The sequence below is a fragment of the Lasiodiplodia theobromae genome (genome assembly GCF_012971845.1).
Source record: "Lasiodiplodia theobromae strain AM2As chromosome Unknown scaffold_4, whole genome shotgun sequence".
NCBI classification, from domain to species: Eukaryota; Fungi; Ascomycota; class Dothideomycetes; order Botryosphaeriales; family Botryosphaeriaceae; genus Lasiodiplodia; species Lasiodiplodia theobromae.
In genome coordinates this window covers 122,200-142,819 of record NW_023336530.1, presented here as the reverse complement: position 1 = coordinate 142,819, position 20,620 = coordinate 122,200, and the positions used below count along the sequence as shown (strand labels likewise).

The 20,620-nt window shown below is 57.3% G+C and overlaps 8 protein-coding genes across 8 annotated transcripts; 3 read left to right on the top strand and 5 right to left on the bottom strand.

The window, feature by feature from the left end:
* Positions 1-117: 117 nt before the first annotated feature.
* Positions 118-1,655, bottom strand: LTHEOB_1455 (Epoxide hydrolase; the record flags this gene model as incomplete). The annotated part of the gene is made up of 5 exons (XM_035510158.1): positions 118-175; positions 233-520; positions 572-1,088; positions 1,141-1,452; positions 1,499-1,655. The coding sequence occupies 5 exons, from the start codon at positions 1,653-1,655 to the stop codon at positions 118-120; spliced, it is 1,332 nt and encodes a 443-aa protein (XP_035365965.1).
* A 1,368-nt stretch (positions 1,656-3,023) lies between these two features.
* LTHEOB_1454 (uncharacterized protein) lies at positions 3,024-3,670 on the top strand (the record flags this gene model as incomplete). The annotated part of the gene is made up of 2 exons (XM_035510157.1): positions 3,024-3,354; positions 3,402-3,670. 2 exons carry the CDS (start codon positions 3,024-3,026, stop codon positions 3,668-3,670), a joined length of 600 nt encoding a protein of 199 aa, XP_035365964.1.
* Positions 3,671-4,267: 597 nt separating this feature from the next.
* LTHEOB_1453 (Tubby) lies at positions 4,268-5,179 on the top strand (the record flags this gene model as incomplete). Its single annotated transcript, XM_035510156.1, has 2 exons — positions 4,268-4,493; positions 4,548-5,179. 2 exons carry the CDS (start codon positions 4,268-4,270, stop codon positions 5,177-5,179), a joined length of 858 nt encoding a protein of 285 aa, XP_035365963.1.
* A 1,016-nt stretch (positions 5,180-6,195) lies between these two features.
* On the top strand, positions 6,196-10,758 carry LTHEOB_1452 (UBS TS-N domain-containing protein; the record flags this gene model as incomplete). Its single annotated transcript, XM_035510155.1, has 11 exons — positions 6,196-6,226; positions 6,321-6,469; positions 6,569-6,692; positions 6,740-6,910; positions 6,959-7,144; positions 7,205-7,292; positions 7,365-7,446; positions 7,543-8,084; positions 8,136-8,785; positions 8,849-10,668; positions 10,732-10,758. 11 exons carry the CDS (start codon positions 6,196-6,198, stop codon positions 10,756-10,758), a joined length of 3,870 nt encoding a protein of 1,289 aa, XP_035365962.1.
* A 2,958-nt stretch (positions 10,759-13,716) lies between these two features.
* On the bottom strand, positions 13,717-14,774 carry LTHEOB_1451 (WW/Rsp5/WWP domain-containing protein; the record flags this gene model as incomplete). The annotated part of the gene is made up of 2 exons (XM_035510154.1): positions 13,717-14,637; positions 14,751-14,774. The coding sequence occupies 2 exons, from the start codon at positions 14,772-14,774 to the stop codon at positions 13,717-13,719; spliced, it is 945 nt and encodes a 314-aa protein (XP_035365961.1).
* A 461-nt stretch (positions 14,775-15,235) lies between these two features.
* Positions 15,236-16,276, bottom strand: LTHEOB_1450 (uncharacterized protein; the record flags this gene model as incomplete). Its single annotated transcript, XM_035510153.1, has 1 exon — positions 15,236-16,276. One exon carries the CDS (start codon positions 16,274-16,276, stop codon positions 15,236-15,238), a length of 1,041 nt encoding a protein of 346 aa, XP_035365960.1.
* Positions 16,277-17,156: 880 nt separating this feature from the next.
* LTHEOB_1449 (FAD dependent oxidoreductase) lies at positions 17,157-18,380 on the bottom strand (the record flags this gene model as incomplete). The annotated part of the gene is made up of 1 exon (XM_035510151.1): positions 17,157-18,380. One exon carries the CDS (start codon positions 18,378-18,380, stop codon positions 17,157-17,159), a length of 1,224 nt encoding a protein of 407 aa, XP_035365959.1.
* Positions 18,381-18,732: 352 nt separating this feature from the next.
* Positions 18,733-20,293, bottom strand: LTHEOB_1448 (Pre-mRNA-splicing factor rse1; the record flags this gene model as incomplete). The annotated part of the gene is made up of 4 exons (XM_035510150.1): positions 18,733-19,146; positions 19,197-19,340; positions 19,401-20,231; positions 20,282-20,293. 4 exons carry the CDS (start codon positions 20,291-20,293, stop codon positions 18,733-18,735), a joined length of 1,401 nt encoding a protein of 466 aa, XP_035365958.1.
* Between the last annotated feature and the right edge of the window lie 327 nt (positions 20,294-20,620).

The following is a 20,620-nucleotide window of genomic DNA, read 5'->3' as shown; positions in this document are numbered from 1 at the left end:
CCCCACAAGTGGGTGATATAAACGAGACCGGGGAGGCGCTTCGGCTGGAGTTAGTGCATTAAGAGAGAGATGGTGGATCTCTATTTGGGCATTTCTTCGTGCTCCTTGTCTCACTTCTCAGACCATACCTCTTCTCCACGACCAACCATATCCTTCATTTCCATCCCTCCTCGCTCTGCTCCGCATGTACTCATTGAAGCCATATGTTAAGGCATTTGCCAATCCCACATACTGTGTCGTGCTCTGCATGATGCGCAACCAGCGTGGCGAGCTTCCGGCAGCCGCCTCGACGAGTCTGTTTGCAATCCCAGGCAGCCACAGTACTACCCATGCCACGGGATAGGCATTGAGCAGAAGCATACGCCGCACTTCTCGCCCAACCTGTGCGTGGCGGTTGAAGGACTGTTGTTGCATGTGTGTGCGAATCGAAGTGGGCGAGTCAAACAGCTCTCGAGGTGGTGGGCTTGACGGTGTAATGGATGTGTCGATGGTCAGTGTTTGCGACGGCTTCTCGCGAAGCCTACGGGATAATATTGTGCTCGTTGGTGGGGCTGAATGACTGAGAAAGGACAGCTCAAGGCTGTGGCGGGGGATGTCGATGGTGAGCACCGAGTTGCGGGCAACTGATGCGTCGGCGTCAACCTTGGGGCTTGTCATGTCTAGGGAGGTAGTGGCGGTGGTATCATCCATGTGTGCTGGGACGATGGCACTAATGCTACGCTGGGTCGTCTCGACGTGTTCGGTAAGACGTTGGCTAACTGCTTTGTCGAGTTCAGCAATCATCTTGAGGTCCTTCGGTTCCGTGGCCCTTCGCATCACAGCTGGCCGTGGCTTCGCCAAATCGGCTTCTATTGTTGCCAGATAGCGACCGGGTGGAGACGTCGAGATTGGATCGACGAAGGCGTTGCTGCTGGAGAAATGGTGCTGGATGTAGAAATACATGCAAATATACATGCATATCGTTGCGACGATGATGCCGAAACGCCAGCCATGGCCTAAAGCATAACGCAGGACCGTGCGATCCTTCGGAATCCAGCACCAATTGCCACCAACCGGCTGTATTGCGTCGGAACTTGCGGCTATGCTACCTTGACTGCCCTTAGCCTCCGGGGCGCAGTGGGCTTGGGTCTTGCAACTTACTTGTTATTAGGGGGACAATCCATACCAACACACACGTCACTATTTTCCACAACCGAGATGCCGAAGAGATGTAGCTGTTCTTGATGACAGTAAAGAAAGTAATGAGGGTAATGGTAAGAATGGAAAAGTCTGTAGCCTTGGAGCGTCGGGCGTCAGCGTAAGGCTGCTGGTGCTGGGGGATGGTTTGGCATACTTGTACAGATAGCTGGCCGATAAAGCCGTTGAGCTGGCAAGCTACACCAGGCGCGATTCCATGCCGATGCTCAAGTACATAGATGCCGGATACGGTGTTGTTGAGCGAGTTGATGAATTCTATACAAGAGTCAGGATTAATCCTTGTTTGCGAAGAGAAACTCACCGGTCAGTGCAAGAGCGAAGACGAGAGCGTGTCGGAAGGAAGGCTGCTGGGGCGCGAGGAAGAGATAGGATACGAGGACACAGCTGGTGGCAAGGCAGGAAAGAAGGCTACCGATCAGTGTTGGCACGCTGATAGCAGAGTCATAGCCATAGCTCATTTCCATAGATGGAGAGGAGCCAGGGATTCATCAGACGGTGGTAACATGTGGAAGCGTCGTGGCTGCGGGTACGAATGACGGCAGAGGTATATAAGGAGGGGTGATGGGACGCTAGAGAAAAACGCCCATCCATGGGAGAGGGCGCCGTCGCTGCTGTTGCGGTTGCGGGGGAGCTGGCTGTACGGTTGAGTGGCGCCCATTGGTTGCTAGTGCGAGCCGCCAGGCACAAAGTTCAAAGTTTTGTGGGAGCCCTGTCTGTCAGTGGCCGCACAAGGCGTTAGTGAATCCCTGGGCCAGCCTCAGGTTTCCGGCTCGCGAATGAGGTGAAGGCATGATCCCTCAGCCTCCGGAGGACCACGGTACCGGAGTCCCATCCGGTGGCTCGTAGGGTTTCTCCTCGTGGGAAATTTTCCAAGGGCTTGATCCTCGCAAGGATCGCTGCGGAAGGCGGACGTTTTGTCGCCCACGGGAGCGGGCGCGTCTCCCGCAGGCGTGGACGGTCTCGACTTTCCGCAAGGTAACGTGCCAGGGATGCGCCTTCTTGCGAGAAGCTTTTCTTGAACGCCAAAACTTCACGTGAAGGTGGCTGAGACACGCGCGGGCGGCGCTTAGTGCAACTTGGCAGCAGAGGCTACAATTCGTCTCGGTGACATAAGGAGGACGGAGCTCAACCGTGTTTGGCACCTTGATCGCTAGAGCTGTGGTGCGCGCGTGCGGAATGCGACGTGAATTGCTTGAGAGGGCTTCAACAGCTGAGAAGAGTTATATGGACGGAAACGGAAGCGTCGGACCACAAAAAGCGGCTGCATTTCGCCAACGCATCTGACGTTGGACACGCGACGAGTGAGATGAAAAAGCGAGCTTGGGTCGGCAGATAGGTTAGCGTGCCATACATACCCCACCACAATACATCCACAAAAGACATGACCCCCCGCAATTATCTTCGCGACGACTTACGTAGGGAGCCGAAGCTACAACAATTCTACATTTACGCCCGGATGGTAGCTTCAGCTACCTATGTAATGAGCTCAGATGCTGACAGAAATTAGTCGCGATGGCTCAGGTCTTTCAGCACCCACTGTAACACCTGCCTCACCAACGTGGCTTTGTACTCCCAGCGACGAGCTTCTTTGTTGCTGTAACGTCATAAGGATCGCTTCGTGTGCTAAGCCTTGCTGAGATCGGCAAGAGGCTTGGTCAGATTTCCATTTCGGCGCGGCTGCCTACACAGCCATGCGATCCTTCGGCATGTTGGTTGCACGTGCCTTCCACAGCTGGACTCTAACTATAGCAAATAAAACACCAGCACTTCCCTCGTATTCCCTGCATTTTGAAACCTGCCATTGAGTTCCTAGCTCTTCACACAACATGTCGTCTCAGCAACACCTCCAGCTCCCACCCTACCCCACCCCGCTCGGGCTCTTCCCCAGCTTCTTTGCACGCCAGGCCGAACCACTCGTGCTCAAAGAAAAGGTCCTGTCACTTTCCGGCGACTCGTTCAGCGTCAAGACGGTCGATGGCCGCGCAATTGTCCAGGTCAAGGGCGAGTACTTCTCCCTCAGCGGACGCAAGCACGTGATGGACATGCAAGGCAACGTGCTCTTCACCATCCGGAAACAGCACTTCACCTTCCCGACTTCATACTACGCCGAAGATCCGTCAGGCAAGAGAATTCTCGACGTGCAAAGCAAATGGAGCTGTGAGTACCCCGTGCGCTTGAGGCGACACTGGTATTGACTTTGGCAGTCGGCTCTTCCAAAGCTGTGTGCAGCTTCACGTCCACCAACGGCAAGCAGGAGCGGCTCTTCATGAAGGGCAACTTCTTCGACACGTATGCCGACATCACCGACGAGGCCACCGGCCAGCTTGTTGCTACCATCGACCGCAAGTTCTTCAACGCCCGCGAGATCTTTGGCGGCCAGCAGACGTACGTCGTGACGGTTGCACCCAACGTCGACATGACCGTCATTGCAGCCATGTGCATCTGCTTGGATGAGAGGCGCAACGAGAAGTAGCACGCTTCTCTTACTTGGCGTTCACCAGGAGTTTATTTTTAGTTTTATACCCAATGGGAATGAATTATGGGGCCGACGATCCAAATTGATTTCAATATCCATTGCAGCAGACAGCTAGCGTGGATTCATTTTTCGCTCACAATATGGGTAATAATTGAAACTATCATCCAGATGTAAATGTAGAATTAATATCTTTATATATACGTCTAGACGATAGTTTCAACTACCCATGCGTGTTCTTTTTCACTGTGGAAAAAAAAAGAACTGAGGCATACTTACGCTATGTTCGAAGACCCTGCTATTCTTCGCGCTGGCCATCGGCTGCAGCACCCCTCTGTAGTTGAGTGAGGAATGAATTCACGAGAACACCTGTGTCATCGGCCGAGCGGCTACGGTCGGGTGACGGTGACCGGCGTCGGGAGCGATTTCGGTGATGGATGGAATTCTGGCGAATGAGCGTTGCATCATTGTCCATCCTTATCGATAACCTACCCTTGGATTCCGTTTCCTTCGCTACGTCCACCCGCGCTACCACCCGTCACTCCACTTGCGCCAGCCATCTATGACTTTGCACACCTACAGATGACCGCCAGCCCAATGCGGTGCACTCCGCCTTCAAGGCTTGCGCGCGCATACAGGCTCCCTTCACGAACGCCATCCGCTGCCGTCCCGGCTGTCCGTTACGGCGTCCGCAGGTTCGCGAAAGTACAACAGCCCGAGGCAGCAGAATGGTTCAGCGCATCGACCCCCAGCCCACTGCCGCCCGAACACAAGGGCGAGGATGGAAAGCCTCCGGATGAGCGGACCCTGAAGCTTGGAAAGAGTAAGTGCTGTGCAAGCCAAACACGAAATCACGCCCACTGACGCAGCCACGTAGCAATCCGAGTCCTTCACGAGCGTCTGCCAACCCTCCTAGCATCTCCACTGCCACAGGAAATCCTGTCGCCGCAGATTACCCTCCATTTGTTTCCCTCCACACACCCCCATCTTCCCACCGTCAGCGGGCGGATCGCATACACGGCAGCACTATGGACAGCACCCGTGGCGTGGGGACGTGTTCCGGTGGTAGGAAACGTCAAGCTCGAGATACTGTCGGAGCGCATGATGCGCAACGGCTGCGGCAGCACATCCGGCAAGGCGCATGAGAAGTTGATCGTCAAATGGAGGACGTGTGGTAAAACAAAGGGCAAAGGCGTTGGCGCGTTTTACCGCGGAATCTCCGGCAGTGAACAGGTTGACAAGATCACAGAATTTCTGGGCGGCGATGCGAGGGACGACGAGGAGTTTGTCGGCTTGTTCATATTCGAGTTCGATGAGGAGGGCCGCATCCTCACGCACACGATAGAAAACGTTGAAGAAGGCGGTAACTGGGATAAGATGACGCGCGTCATAAGCGTCACAGATTGGTTGCTGGGCAAGGCATGGGGGGCGAAGCAGCCTGCTGGGCTGGCATTGGGATTCTGCAAGAACGAGGACTCGTACAAAAGGTCGGCCCACGCCCGGCACTGACGATATGATTGCATGTGGATATCGGAAAATCACGGTCTCTGGCGTTTGGGACGACATGCTGCAGCCTGAAGCGGCTGCGCTGTAAAGCAGGCTTGTACACTACAAAACTCCATTCATCCTACTATATTAATACCACTCCTCATGACACACTCGGCAGCGGCCGGGCCTAGGCACATCTACTTGTGGGGAAATTCGCCGCGGCCACATCCGCCCGCACGGCTCGTCAACCACATGCACTGATAGGGTCGACGGCAGACGCGCGGATACCAATCCCATTGGTCTATCTTCAATGCGCTGCATATACAGAACCGGACCGACGGGCAAGGTCTTGACGTGCTTCCCTGGCAGCAGAGCACGTCGTTGGTGGAAGCGACGCGCCAACCCCGGCCATCCAACCGTCCAACCCGCGGGCCGCCTGGAAATGGGAGCCAGCAGTTCGCGGAATGCCGGCAGTGACCTTCAGGAAAACCGGCGGACAGACACGGCCAACAATGCGGCTGCTCGCGGCGCTGACGTCGGGCTGCGGGCGTGGTGACACGGCAGTGCACATGCGACGGACAGCGTTAACAGCTCCACGAGCTTGTTGTCGCCACAGGCTGGCCAGACTGTGACGCATGGGGGCGGGCTGCATTGGCGGAGCGGGCCATTGGAGGGTCGAGTTGACGCAGCTCCGCTCAGCTGCAGCGTCCGGCCAACGATTTGTTGCCAGGAAAGTCACGCTCCTGCCCGTGCGCGGTGCATGGCGAGCGCCAGCAGCCGGGACACCTCAAGCACTCTCCCGAGCTTGGGACCTTGCTCACCACTCACCACAGCATCTTCGCTGCTGTTCCATCCCACGCCCCAAGCTGTCGCCGCGGCCCGCTGCTCCATCCCAGCTTGCGCCGCGCCTCAGACTCCAACGCCCGCCCCTACACCCGCGCCGGACGAGCCGTCACCCTGACCCTGACGCCCGCCGCTCCGCCCGACCTACCCCAGCCACCCATCGCATGCTGCACTTGGCAGCCTAGCGGAACACCATGACGGATCCATCGCAAAGCATGGAGCTGAGTGAGTCTCCCGCCTGGCTCCCGCACGCCGCTAGCCGTTCCCGTCCCAATCGTTGCCTGGAGCCTCCCGCTGACCGTTGGCGCCGCCCACGCAGACACCCCGCTCAACCTCACGCCCGAGGAGAAGCGCGTGTTCGGCGAGCTCTTTCGCCAGGCCGACACCGAGCAGATGGGTGTCGTGACCGGCGAGGTTGCTGTAAAGTTCTTCGAGCGCACGAAGCTGCCGCCGCAAGTTCTGGGAGAGGTGCGTCCTGCCGTCGCCTACCGCAATGCGCCACACCATATAAGCAAGCCGCAATCGAGAGCAGATGACCGCTGACCGAGGCTATGTCGCGCCACACAGATATGGCAAATTGCGGACACAGAAAACCGGGGCCTGTTGACCTCGTCTGGCTTCTGTCAAGTGCTCCGTCTCATCGGTCACTTCCAGGCCGGCAAGGCCCCTACTCCTGAGCTGGCTTTCCAACGTGAGTGCTTCCCACCCACCTGAAGGCGCAAACTGACGCGAAAACAGCCGGCCCATTGCCCAAGTTCGACAACTCGCCTCCTTCCGGTCCCGCTGCCCCCGGTCCCATCCAGCCCCAGATGAGCGGTCCCATCCGCGTGCCGCCGTTGGCACCCGAGCGCGCCGCACAGTACGCTGCACTCTTTGAGAAGTCGGGCGCAGTGAACGGAGTTCTTCCAGGTACATCACAATGAGGCTTTTGAAAGGAGAGATGCTGACTGGTAACAGGGGAAACGGCCAAGAACATCTTCGAGAAGGCGAGGTTACCAAACGAGACCCTTGGTCGCGTCTGGGCGCTTGCGGATACAGAGCAGCGTGGTGCTCTGGGAGTTACGGAGTTCATCATTGCTATGCATTTAATACAGTCCCTGAGCAGCGGCGCTATGAAGGGCCTTCCTTCCTCGCTTCCTGCAGGTCTTTACGAGGCCGCATCCAGGCGCGGGCCTGCAATGCGCCCTCCCGGATCTGCTCAAGGCCCCATCCCCCGCCAGTTCAGCGGCCAGAATACCGGCCGTGGACAGAGCCCTATGAGCGGAAGGCCGCCATTTGCGACCCCTCCGCAGTCCGCCCAGCCTACTGGAAACGACTGGCTCATCACGCCCCAGGAGAAGGCATCTTATGACAACCTGTTCAGCAAAGTGGATACTCAGGGCCGTGGTTTCATTACTGGCGAGCAAGCTGTTGTCTTCTTTAGCGATTCTGGACTGCCTGAGGAGGTTTTGGCAGCAATCTGGGATCTGGCTGACATAAATTCCGAGGGCCAACTCAACCGGGATGAGTTCGCAGTTGCTATGTACTTGATCCGTCAACAGCGGCCCAAGCCCGGTGTCCAATTTCTGCCACCTTCTCTGCCGCCTGCCCTGATTCCTCCTAGCATGCGGAGCAGTGCCGCCAGACCTCCGGCCCAATCTCAGCCTCCTGCTACTTTCGGCACCACCGCTTCCTTTCCTGCTCCCGCTGCCCCTGCTGTTCCCGCCCCTAAATCGGCCTCGGAGGACCTGTTTGGCCTCGATGCCTTCACCGCTTCCCCGCCTGTGCAGCCGCAGTCTACTGGCGGCTCTGGTGCAAACTTTCCCGCTAACAAGGATCCATTTGGCAATGGAGCGGCTTCTCCCGCATCCCCATCGCGCGGTACCTTCCAGCCAACTCCGCAGAACCCCACAAGCATATTCAAGCCGTTCATGCCCTCTTCTTCCTTTGGCCAGACCCTGACTGCTCAGGGAACCGGTGGCTCTGGTTCACAGCCTCGCAGCCCAGCACCGCCGCAGCCCTCAGCGATGGATGACCTCCTTGGCGACAATGATCAGGAGCAGAGTAAGAAGCTTACGGACGAGAGCGCTGAGCTCGGGAACATGTCGAACCAGATCAACACTCTGCGAACACAAATGCAAGAGACGCATAACAGAAAGGCCTCAACCGAAGCGGAGCTCAACACCACGAGCGCCCAGAAGCGTGACCTGGAAATGCGCCTCTCCCAATTCAGGGCGCAGTATGAGGCTGAAGTCCAGATTGTCAAGCAGCTGGAGGAGAGGCTGAATGCGTCTCGCCAGGAGACAAGGAAGCTTCAGCAAGAGATGGCGATGCTTGAAGGGTCCTACCAGGATCTCTCGAGCCAGCACCAGCAAGTTGCCAGTGCTCTCGAAGCCGATCAGCGCGAGAACGCAAATTTGAAGGAACGCATCCGCCAGACCAACGCTGAAGTCGCGCAGCTCCGACCCCAACTTGACAAGATGCGCTCAGAAGCGCGTCAGCAGAAGGGCATGGTTGCCATCAACAAGAAGCAGCTTGCCACGAACGAGGGCGAGCGTGAAAAACTCAAAAATGAAATGAGTGAACTAACAAAGGCTGCTCAGGAAAGCTACAACCGCAGTCCGGAAGCAACTCCCGGGCCCACGGTCGCTGCAAGCCCTGCGCCCTCGAATGCTAGCCATAGCACTAACCCTTTCTTCAGAAGGTCACCTCAGCCCGCTGAAAACACCATGTCCCCTTCCGGGTTCTCCCGAGAGGCTAGCCAGGCCAACTTTGATAACTTCTTTGGCCCGTCAATCTCCTCTGGTCAGTCCGGCGCGCCTAACATCTCTGCACCCTCTGGGCAGTCGGTACAGTCTTCCGAGCCAGGCGTTCCTACGCCGTCCACTTCACCCCCTCTTTCGCAATACCATGAGTCGCCACGTGTTGGCGAGCCCCCCGCGCCCCCGGAGTCCCGCCAATTCTCCTCTAGCATCCTGCCCATTCGTGAAGGGGCGGCCCGCCAGGGCTCTTTCAGCTCCTCGGTCAAGGCGGCTCCGCCGACCAGCAGGTTCGGTGCCCCTGGCAACGAGACTCCGACGAACGCCCCTGGCTCTCCGTCGGCATCTGCTGCTGAGCCCGCGAAGGACACATCCGCACCGGAGTTTGGCCCGTCGCCCTTCAACCGCAACCTCACTTCTTCGCCTGCCGCCAGTCACGTTAGTGATGCTGCGCGGTCCGCAAGTGGTGTGGAGCGTAAGGACACCTTCCAATCCTTTGGCCCTCCGTCAACTTCTGTTGATATGCCCGGTTCTTTCCCCGAAGTGAGCACGCCTCTGAAGCCTGAAACTACCGGCCAAAGTGCCATGAGTGACCGCAGCAAGGGCAGCTTCAGCTTCCCGAGGTCTGATCCCTTCGGCTCTCAGCCCCAGCGCCAGGGATCTGCCGCCAAAGCTGACTTTGATGCCGCCTTTGCCGGATTCGGTGCTGGAAAACAATTCCAGGAAAGACAGAACACCGGGTCATCTCTCAATGGCTCCGTTGGATCGGCATCTAAGTTTAACCAAGAGTTCCCTCCGATCGAGAATCTGGGTGGTGATGACGAGAGCGACAGCAACAGCGAACATGGCTTCGATGATAACTTTGCCCCTTCTTCGCCCCAGGCTAAGCGCGATGATGCAGCCCCAGCCCCCACTACAAGCGGTCCCGAAGGTACGGGAGACTCAGGTAATCCTTTCTCCCGCGATAATAGCAACCTTCCCACTCCTAACGCCCAAAAACCACCCCCTACCTACGAGCAGACCACCGGCAACCGTAGCGGTGCCAGGGGATCTGACTCCTTCCCGCCAGAGTTCGGCGGACTGCTGCCTTCTCGTCAGGATCCCACGGCCCAGTCCGGATCACAATCCCCAGAGAAGACCTTCAGTTCGCCCGTGCTCACCCCTGGTCAAACCCTCTTTGGAGGGTCCAGCGCTGCTGGAAAGGCTCCGGCCACCGGCCCCTTTTCTCCTGGATCGACCTCGAATGCTAACACACCATCGTCAACAGTGCCTTCAGATGCTTACCACTCTGCGCAATCCTACCCATCTACGGACAAGGCTTCGCCCGCGAACCAGGCGCCCGGCAGTCAATCCTTCGGAGATGATTTCGATGCTGGATTTGACGATCTCGCGGAAGCCAAGGATGCCACCAACGCCCACGACGACGATGACCTCTTCGGCTCGAGCCACCGTGACGGTCTGGATGAGTTTAACCCGGTTTTCGACAGCCCGGCTGCCAGCAAGAGCAACACAATGGCCAGCCAAGCTACTCCGACTAACAACGCAAGCAAGAACCATGCTGAAGACTCCTTCTCGGATTTTGAGCACCTCACCCAGAGCTTCGCTTCTTCCAAGCCTGCGACGCAGAGCGCTGCTGCTTCTGGCCACGATTGGGATGCCATCTTCTCCGGCCTGTCTGATAGCCAGCCGGCGCCTTCGACTGGTGGCAACACAGCGCCGCAGACGGCGGACAGCAGCCAAATGCTGGGCGCGCCCTCGGGATCTGAGCAACCGGCAAGTGGTGACGAGGCCGAGAAGCCCCATCTTGGCAGGGCACTGAGCGCCGGCACCGAGCATGATGACCCGATTCTGAAGAACCTGACTAGCATGGGCTACCAGAGGGGTGATGCTCTAGCTGCGCTAGAGAAGTATGATTATGACATTAACAAGGTACGCTATAAACGCTTGACGTGAAAAAGAATGATAGCCGTACTAATGCCGCCTTCAATCCAGGCTGTCGAGTATCTCTCGAGCAAGTAAACGAGTCGAAGTTACCTCTCTTCGTATTGTCTATGCTTGGGAAATGACCTCTCAACTCATACCACTTCTTCGTAGCATCGTTTCTTCCTTTCGCTCTTCCGAATGGAACGGATGCTTGCTCTTAATATCTCTCCCCCGCATCTTCCTGTGAAGAGCGGAGTACTCGTCAACAACTTTTTTTCCTTATTGGTCCGGAAAGGTGATAATTTTCCTTTGTCGGGAGATCTTCAGCTCCCATTCATTAGTACTCTAATTCATTCGTGTGCGTTTTTAACTGATTTTTGTTTCCTTCTCTTTGCCTTTTCTTACGTTTCTTGGGGGTTTCAGATCGAGAGAAGCAAAGATTCTCTTGTTCACCGGTATGGTCATGGTTTGAAACTTTTTCCGCTTGAAAGGGATTACATAGCATAGCGAGAGCGCTTTTCGGCACACACACGCCAAGGGGTGGTTGTTGGGAGTCGTGGTCGTTGGCATGTAGCAAAGGGGATTCTTCAATAGCAGCAAGCATCATGAGGCGGGGAAGAAAACGGTCTTTGCAAGCAAAGCGGTTCTGTAATTCCTATATACCACCAGGCTCCTGATTTTCTCTTTGTCTCCTCCCTTTTGTATCAGCCTGCTCTTGGTGTACCATCGCTAGTGACGCTTCGTGGACCGATTATGAACTGAATACGCAACCTCGACACGACGGTGGTACCCAGGATGGGTGTGGCTTGTGGCCTCGTGCGCGGCATGCTGTGTGGTATGTGTGCGTCTCAATTCTGTCCTTCTTGATCAGTCGAGGTTGTTTTTGTTGGTGAAAGAGATTGCTCGAAAGAAAGAAGGACTTACGAGGCCTGAAAACTATTCTTGACTACGATGAAGACGCAAATAGGGCATGTCAGCACCGCCGCCGGTACGGCTAAGAGCACCAGTACTGGAACAAGGATGGCTTTGTGCAAGAGTCCGTCGGAACCACGCAGGCGCGCTCCGATGCGCTCGCCGCGGGTGAAGAACCGCCCTTGATGGTGGTGTCGTCGCCGTCCTTGATCAGCAGCAGTAAAAGAAGTGTCGGCCGCCCTTGTTGGCGTTGTTGTGGACGTCACAGTCGCCATCGCCGGTTCTGCTCGTGTTTCTCCGTCGACGGAGACAGTGGAGGTTGGATGAGCGGGGAGTTCGGTGGGTGTATGGCCCGTCTTCGAGGGATGGAGGAAGCGGTGGCGGAGGTGCTGTTTTGAACTCCTGCGGGCGAAACGGTTACGGCGCCCGCTCAGGTGGACGTAGAGCGAGTCGGATGGGGAACGCAGTTCTGAACAGCTGACTGCGAGCAGGTCTAGGAACGAGTGTTCTGAGAAGGATGCTGGTTGACGATGGTGGTGACTCTCTTGCTGTTTGTTGTTCTGGACGCGCGGAAGGAGTTCATGGAAGGAGCGGAAGCGGTCGCTGAGGGATGGACAGCTGTCGCCGTCACCTGCAATGGAGGGGGCGGAGAGGGGAGATGTCGTGAGGGCCATGGAGAGGGTAAACGGACTCCTGGTCAGGTTAGAAATTGATAGGCGCGTTGCGCGCCTCTCGGGAAAGGAGATGAGCTAGGTTGTTTAGTGGTTGAGGATGGGTGAAGGAGAAGGAGAGTGAGGTAAGTACAAGTACCTGGCGATTTCTGCGTTCGGAAGCTGCTCAGTTGAAGTTTAGGTGGACAAGTGGAATCCCCCCTTCTTCTTGTTCTAGTTCTTCATCAGGCCACCGCGATCTACGATAGTGCTCGATTGTTAGAGCCACGACACAGATGAGGAAGCAACCGGTAGGAAAGATGAAGGCGTGAGCTGGGAAATCTTTGGAGCGTATGGAGCGGAATGGATGCCTGAACATATCCAGCGGTACGTCGGGTAGGTCTGTGGTGTTCGCCATGACTGCGAGGTGGTGGTTCAAGGTCAGGAATGAAGCCAGCTTTTATTCACCATGGAGCGACGAGCAATGAAAGGGCGAATAGGCATGACGTGATCTCATGGCGATGGGTAAGGAAGAACTGGGAAGGCACAATGCGCAACAGGCTCGAATATCCATAACTTACGTAGGTAGTTGAAGCTATCGTCCGGACGCAAATGTAGAATTATTAAATCGACGTCTGCGTCCGGACGATAGCATCAGCTATCTACGCAAGTCATGGATATTCGAGAGAGGTGTGTGTTGAATCCATGAGAGCCTATTGTGCCTTGTGCCTTCCCCGTTCTTCCTTTCCCATCACCATGAGATCAGTGCCTGTTTGCCCTTTCCTTGCCCATCGCCCATCGCTCCATGGTGAATAAACGCATCGGGCTTCATTCCTGACCTTGAATCACCACATCCTACACTCATGGCGACCACGACTTTGCCGCCGATGCTGGAGACCCCGACCCCTTTTAGGTGTCACCATTTCCAGTTCACGCCTTCATATTTCTTGGTGTTTCAGTCCTCATCTGCATTGTCGCTCTATCCATAGAGCACTATCGGTGATTTCAGGGGCCTGAAGAACAACAACAAGAAGGCATGAGCTGGAAATGCTCTTGAGTGGATAGAGCGCAGCGGATGCGCGAAGACATCCAGTTCAACGTCGTCGAAGGGATTGCAAGTCGACGTGGGGACTGGCATGTGGTGGTCAAGGTTAGAATAGAAAGCCCGAAGCTTGCAGAAATCTAGCGATGGGCGATGGGCGAGGAAAGAGCGAACTGGCATGACATGATCTCATAGAACGATGTGAAAGGAAAGGGGGGAACGCCTGGGAACGCCCGCGAAGCGCACAATAGGTTCTCATGGAAAGTCAGAAGGCTCGAGCGCCTCATCTGTCTAGGTAAAGGCCATAGAAAATCAATCCGAATCCGGATCCAAAATACATCCCACTCGAATATCCATGACTTACGTAGGTAGCTTCAGCTGCCTACGTAACGAGCCCATGCTGATAGGAATTAGTTACGATGGCTCAGCACCTACTGTGCCACTAGCAATTTAAAAGTCTCCACCGAAGTCATCTCCACCACCAAAATCGTTTCCATCATCGTAACCTTGCTCATAACCCTGCTCATAATCGTGATCGTCAATCGCGTCCGCCAACAGCATACCACCGAGCAGGCCACCGCCGACACCTAACGCGGCCGCTCCGCCAGCACCCAAGCCGCTCTTCTTTGGCTTTTGCTGGACTGCGCCGTACGGCATGCCGCCGCCCTGGCCGTAGTAACCCTGCTGCGGCGCGTATCCGTAATGGCCCTGGGGCGGGCCCTGGTAGTAGCCTTGCTGGGGTGGGTAGCCGGCGGCCCCGCCGTACTGCGGTTGCGCGTGCTGGCCGTAGCTACTACCACCGCCCGGTTTGGAACCGCTCGCCTTGCCGAGAAGCTTCCCCAGAAAGCCGCCGCCGGCTTTCTTGCCCTTGTCGTCCGGGCGCGGTGGCAGCTCTTGCGAGCCGTAGCCCGGCGTTTGCTGGCCGTAGCCAGGCGGCTGCTGGCTGTAGGAACTGCCGCCTGGCTGGGTATAGTAGCTGTCGGCGGCGCCGCGCGAGTCGCCTCCCGGCATCGGTGAGTTGCCGCCGTGTGCGCGGGCGTCCTCCTCGGCCTGTAGCTGGCGGGCCAGCCGCTCGTCTTCGCTGATGTCGTGACTGCTTTGTCCGCCGCCGCCGCCGTAGCCGGAACCGTACGGGTTGTTGCTGCTCAGGCCTGTCTTCTCCGAGCCGAGCGGCTTCGCGTCGCCTTGGTTGTAGCTCGGCGGTGGGCCGGGAGGTGGCACGCTAGCTTCTGCTTCGGAAGGAGGGTAAATGGGCTCGGTTGGTTTGTCCCATTGCGACTGTTTGGTGTAAATGTTGACGTAGAACCATTCTTGGTACTGCTGGTTGAAGACGGCTTTCCAGCCCGCGGGGACCTTGGGAGGAGGCGGGCCCTGCGAAGGCTGCAGCGTTAGCGCGTGGGTTGTGGTGGTGATACTTGGCGTGCATGAAGCGGGAATGCGGGGAGGGCTTGGCCACGCGTCGTCATCGGTGGGGAACAACTTACGACTGGAGGTGCGTATTCTGACATGCGTGCTGGTGTGGATTTCGAGGTGAAGAGATGAAAGAAAGTGCGAGTAAGGTTTCTTAACAAAGGGGTGGCGGCAGATTTATGGATCGCGACGTGCTCCGTCGGAGAGAGCTGGAACCGAAGTGCTGCGGCGGGCGGCGGGGGCTCTGGTTGGGATCGCTTGCGTCACAGATCTGTGGCCATGCTGTGGCTGGGTTCAGGGTCTGCTGACGCCTGGACAGCCGGCTGTGTGGCCGTATCACAAATACTGTGCGCGTGGAGTCATCACCAGTGCAATGGATGCGCCACAGATAAACCATCGTATTTACCGCCCATGGCTGTGCACGAATCATCGCCTCGTGCCCCGACAGGAAAAATATCGAACAGGAAGACCAAAAAACGCCCCGTAACAAGCGTGCAGTCATGCCAAACATCGCTAGTCGTACCAAAAATGAAACTCGCGGTCTACGAGATGCCAACGCCTACGAGGCCGCATCGTCTCCCGCGTCTGACTGGTCGCCGGGACTCGACGGGCTGCTCGCTATGGGCGGCGGTGGTATTCGCGGCCACTCTGGGTTCACCACCCAGCCCTCGCACTCTTCTTTGCTGTTGCCGTCGGTGAATCTCTTCCACCTCTGCGTCAGAGTGCGCGCTTCTGGGTTGGGCGTGATCTTCAGCCATGCGCCCGCCCCTCTCCCGCCCTGCGTCACCGAGCTGTCTATCGCCCCACCGTGAGTGTTGCATAGTGCGACACAGATGGGGCTGCTGGGATTCTCGCCTCGCCAGATGAGCTCGTTGCCCTTTGGCCCGGGGTGGTAGATGCGCATCTCGAGCTCCTCCATGGGCACCTTGGGGCTCTGCCCCATAATGGTGCGCGTCAATTGCTTGAGCACGCCGTTTGCAGCTTTGATGACGGGTTCGTCAATGGGCGGCGGCTGCGTGTACAGGCGCTGCATCCAGCGGCACTCGGCGGCACGCTTCACCTGTTCCTGGGCGTGCGTGGGGTAGTAGTAGCCGCTGATGTGGATGCTTCGGACCAGCCGAATCAGGTCTGGGCACAGATGCTGGAAAACAAGCAGGCCGTAGGGATAAGTCATGTACAGGGACAGCTTGCGGTCGTGGGTGCGCTGGCTCTTGAGATGCCAGGTCAACTCGTCCCTGACTTGACGGTTCGTCTGAAGCAGGGCAAGCGGAGTAGTGAGCGGCACGACGGGCGCGGCATGGTCGTTGTTCGCGCAGTTGTCGAAGATCGGCGGCTGTTCAAGATGGAGGAAGTCCGGGTCGAAGCGCGGCAGAATGACGGGCTCGACGTCTGGAGGCAGGTCGGGGATCAATTCGTCCGAGTCGCGGCCGTCATCGCTCTCGTAGCCGCTGTCGACGGGCGAGGCGAAGCTGCACTTGAGCCCGGTTGCGATGGTGACGTGTTCGTGGGAGAAGAGGGCATAGTCGTAGATGAGCAGGCGCAGCTCAACCGGGAGCTCGAGGAGGCGACATTTGGAGTGTTGTTGTTGCTGCGTGCGCATGCTGAGGCCTGCTCGGTGTTGGGAGAGGGGCGTGCGGCGGGGGACTGTTGTGAGCAAGCAGCGCGCGTCCCGGGGAAAAGGCGATTCGACGAGCAGGGGTCCTGCAAATCCTGCACCTGCGCAACCGGGCAACGCGAATCAGACGCAGATCCTGACGCGACGACGATGGCTCTGTCTTCCTCCCGTCTCGGGCCCAGGCTAGCGCGGCTTCCCGGCCGGCCCAGCGAGCACCGCGCCGGCCTTTAGTACCGCGCGCCCTGCCAAGTCGACCGCCTGCAGGGTCAGGCCGCCTGTTGCATCTCTGGCTGGCTGCTCACCATTCATCGTCCTCAGCCGAGGCGAATACGAAGCGGGTGGGGCTCGTGTCTATCGTTGATTGCACAACCCCGGCATAACCACCCGCACCCTCACCGTCGCAGCTCTGTCCCGTGGCGAGGAAAACCCATGCAACGGGCAGCAGTCATGACTGTCGACGTGGGTGGCGAATCTCAGCCACCTCATCTAGGCTCTCGTGGGCGTTGATGAAGGGGCCTTTTCGGTCCGCCATGACACTGTACACCCTTGACTTTCAGCTCTAGTGAAGCTTGCTGGAGGTCTCAGATGCATCCTAGTGGCCGCGAGCGTGGGGAAAACCGGGGCGAATGGGCGTGAACTAGGGTCCAGCAGATGCACTAGCAGCCGGCTCTTGTTGATCTGCATGGCGCAATGCAACACATAGTCACTGTGCCGTTTCAACGCACGCTGTCTTTTATCCACTTCGCGGCGCTGATCTGCCAATCGCTGACGGCGTTTGAAGCTTTATACTATACCGACCTCTCCGCTACACCATTGGGCAGCCATCGACTCGAGAATAGCCGACTGCTACCACGCCATGTGGGCCTTATAGCCACTTTGCAGGATCCAAGCTTGCAATGTTCGCGCTCTTCGCCTTCCCCTCCCACACAATTTCACTCACCACTTTCCCCGTCCCCGGCCCGTTCTGGATGCCCCAGCACGTATGGCCCGCCGCAATGACCAAGCCCTTCACGCCAGGCACTTTTCCGATCATCGGACCGCCGCTGCCTCTGCTAACGTTGGGGAGGTAACAAGCCTGCCGAGCAGTGACCTCGCCGTCACGCAGCTCGTCGCTGACCGCAGACACGTAGTCGATAATGTCTTGACACCGTTGCTGGTCCACTTCCACATCCTCTGTCGTCTTGGGCAGTGGCACGAGATGGTCCCCTTCGCCGCATGCGTACACCTCTTGGAACGGCCGGGCGTAGATTTCTGGAGACACGGTCGTTGAGTGGCCTCGACGCTTGCGAGACGTTCCATTCTCTGAAGCAAGCTCGATGCTTGTGAATAGCGCGTAGTTGGACACTTCCCGAGGAGGCTTGATGACAACACTGTGGGCGCGGGTTGCTGAGATAGGGGCTTGCGGCCAGACATTGCGTGTCCAGGGGCCGGCCGAGATGATAACGCTGTCGGCTGGTATAGTCTGCGCCTCTCCGCCATCCTTCGGCGTGTAAGTGACGCCCCGTACCGCGCCGTCTTTAGTGTCGATGTCGGTTACACTTCCCAAAACAACCCTGACGCCCTTCTCTTCCGCCAATTTGGCCATGCTGGTCGTGAAGTGGTACGGGTGAACCTGTGCCGTGTCGTCTGGCGCGCCCATCTCCTCGTACGCCCTCACGCCTTCTGGAACTACCCAATCTAGCTCCCTTGGCACGCCCGCGGCGCGCAGCAAGCCTAGTGCCTGCGGCGTCCGCTTCTGCAGGCTAACGCTCTCGCCGACATCAGCGCCCTTTTTGACCGGCCGTCCTTTCATGAGAATCTGCCCGCAATGGACGCCGCGGTAGCCCCAGCGCTGAGCACCGTCGTACTTGTCGGCGAGCTCCTTGTGCAGGCGGAAGGAGAGTGGGACAATGCATGAGGGATAGGCCCATAGGCCTAATAGGCCGCCTGCCTTCCCACTGGCACCACCAGCAATTTCCGAGGCTTCGATGAGGGTAATGTTCGTCGTGGCGGCGTCGAAGGCGGGATGGTGTGAGAGAAAGTAGGCGCTCGTGCTGCCAATAATACCACCGCCTATTACGACAATGTTCTTGGGAGTTTTGGATGCCATTGTTGCGCGTGTGAGTTGTCGGAGGAGAGCCACGGCGACTAATGGGAACTATTCGCGCGGTTTGTTGTGTCGTGGGGTGTAGCTGTGCGGCGAAAAGTGGCGGAGTTGAAAGTTCCGCACGAGTCGTGCTGCAGGTGCCCCACTGACGTCACATGCGGTTCAGAGTCGTGCTGTGCGAGAAGACGTAGTTTCCGTCCTAACTGTCGCTCCTATCTCGTCTATCTGTAAACATTGCTTTTCTTGACCTAATGAAAATAAAAAAGTTTTCTGACAATCATTCACAGCAATACCACCCGCATATCTTCACCGAATTTCCCATACTTTGCAGCCACTTGCTTGACAGCAGCGCCAGTTATACGTAAGCGGCAAGGTTCTGCTCCGTCGTTTGGTCAACCCAGTCGTCGTCGTTCTGGTATTGCATCGCGTCCTCCTGCAACATCCAATCTTGACGGCGCTCAAGGTCGTCCTTCAGAAAGTGCCAGCTTTCATCGTCCTCTTCCTCGTCGCTTGAGTCCGACGAGATGTCATCTGGATCCACGAGGTCATAGGCCATGGCCATCCTTGCCGATGCCTTGGCGCTGGAGGTGAAGGTTTCTTGGGTTCTTTCAAACCCCATCTTCTTGCGCAGGGTCCTCGGGGTGTGTTTGATCTCCTTGGCCTTCAGGTTTACCGGCTTCGGCGTGTACGAATGGGTGTGGAGCTTTTGCTCCGCTTCGGCCCTTTCATTCGCCAACTGTTTGACGATGGCGGCGGCCTCCTCATCCGTCTAGAATTCGTCAGTACAGGCATCGTAGTGCACGATCAAGCTTTACTTACGATGCAGAGCTTTTGGAATCTTATGGCTGCTGCTGAGATCTCCTTGTTGACCTCCCTTCGAAGATGCTGAATGTGGCCAGCAACAATGCGTGCTTCCTCCTCATCCTCAAAGTCTTCCTTCGTCAGCCTGACTATTTCGTTGAGCTTGAGAGCAATCGAGTCATATTTTGAAGCAATCAGACAGGCCAGGGGGTTGCATCCCACCTGGAAGGCGTAATCAAGCCATTCCAGGCTCAGCACTGCATTGGGGTTGGGGGTAAGCTTGCATTCCTTGGGAGCCTTGAGCGGATTGAGGCCTTTCTTCGCTGCGGCTGCCATCTCCATGACCGCTCCATCAATGTCAGTTATCTTCATGCCCATCCGCATGACTTGGCGGACGTAGGCGCACGTGGTGATGAAACCTCTTTCGTCGAGGCGGAAGCCCTTCTTGACGAGAAGAGCGTGGGCAAGCTTCCAATCAACGCCCTCCGAGTCCATCCAGGCAAGCATCTTCTTCTTCTTTGGTACCAGGTGGTACCAGTTGTCTGCCCATCTGCCCAGGTGAACGGGCGGCGCGAGCTCTTGGTCACTGGCTGCAAGCCAGCGGAAGGCAATGTCAGCGGCAGGGCGGTCCTCCGGCGGAAGGGAGAGTCCCTGGGGGTTGGTCGATGGCCCAAGAGGCTGGGCGATAGCGACGCTCACACCGGCGGCTCTGGCCATGAGGGCCAAGTGGTCCTCCTCGCCCGAAACGACGAACTTGCCTCGATCGGCCGGATGGTAAATCTGCTGGGAGCGCTCTGGAAGAGCTTCCCGAAGGCCTTGCTGGAGAATCTGCTCGGCCAGCCGCTCGAGAGTGGGGTGGGTCTTGCGAGTCGCGACCGAGAGCCATTTGAGACCCTCGTAGAAGGCGTCGTCGACGTTCTGGGACCATGTCCAGAGCCAGTCTGTGGGCAGGTACGGAATGGGCGGACGCCTGAAACCAGGACTCTCGATCGCTAGATACTGCACCAGCATGCTCTTGGGCGACTTGTAAAGCTTGGTGGCACGGCGGGAGAGCTGCAATCATGTTAGTAGTATTACCTTTTAGAAACAGCGCATTGACATACGAACCTTTCCATCGTGATGAGCTTTTCATCGCTGGAGTATTGCTCAAGGCGGCGCTGTTCCCGCTAGAGAGCGGCATCGGCGTCGCCGGCAACCTTGGAGAAGTTCGGCATGATGTCGTGGCTCGGTGCGGTGAGGGTGAGGGTGAGGGTGGTCGGGCACAGTAGATTTCACACATGCCTGCCTGGAAGCGCGCCACACGTGATCGCCTGACACTCTTAGGGTCCAGGGTGCACCAAGCCTATCACTTGCTTTGCCGCGGTTCTAGCAGGCCTGCTAACTGCGTCGTCTCGCTTCTTTTCGTGTCTGCGAACCTGCCCTGCAGGGTTTCTGGCACCTTT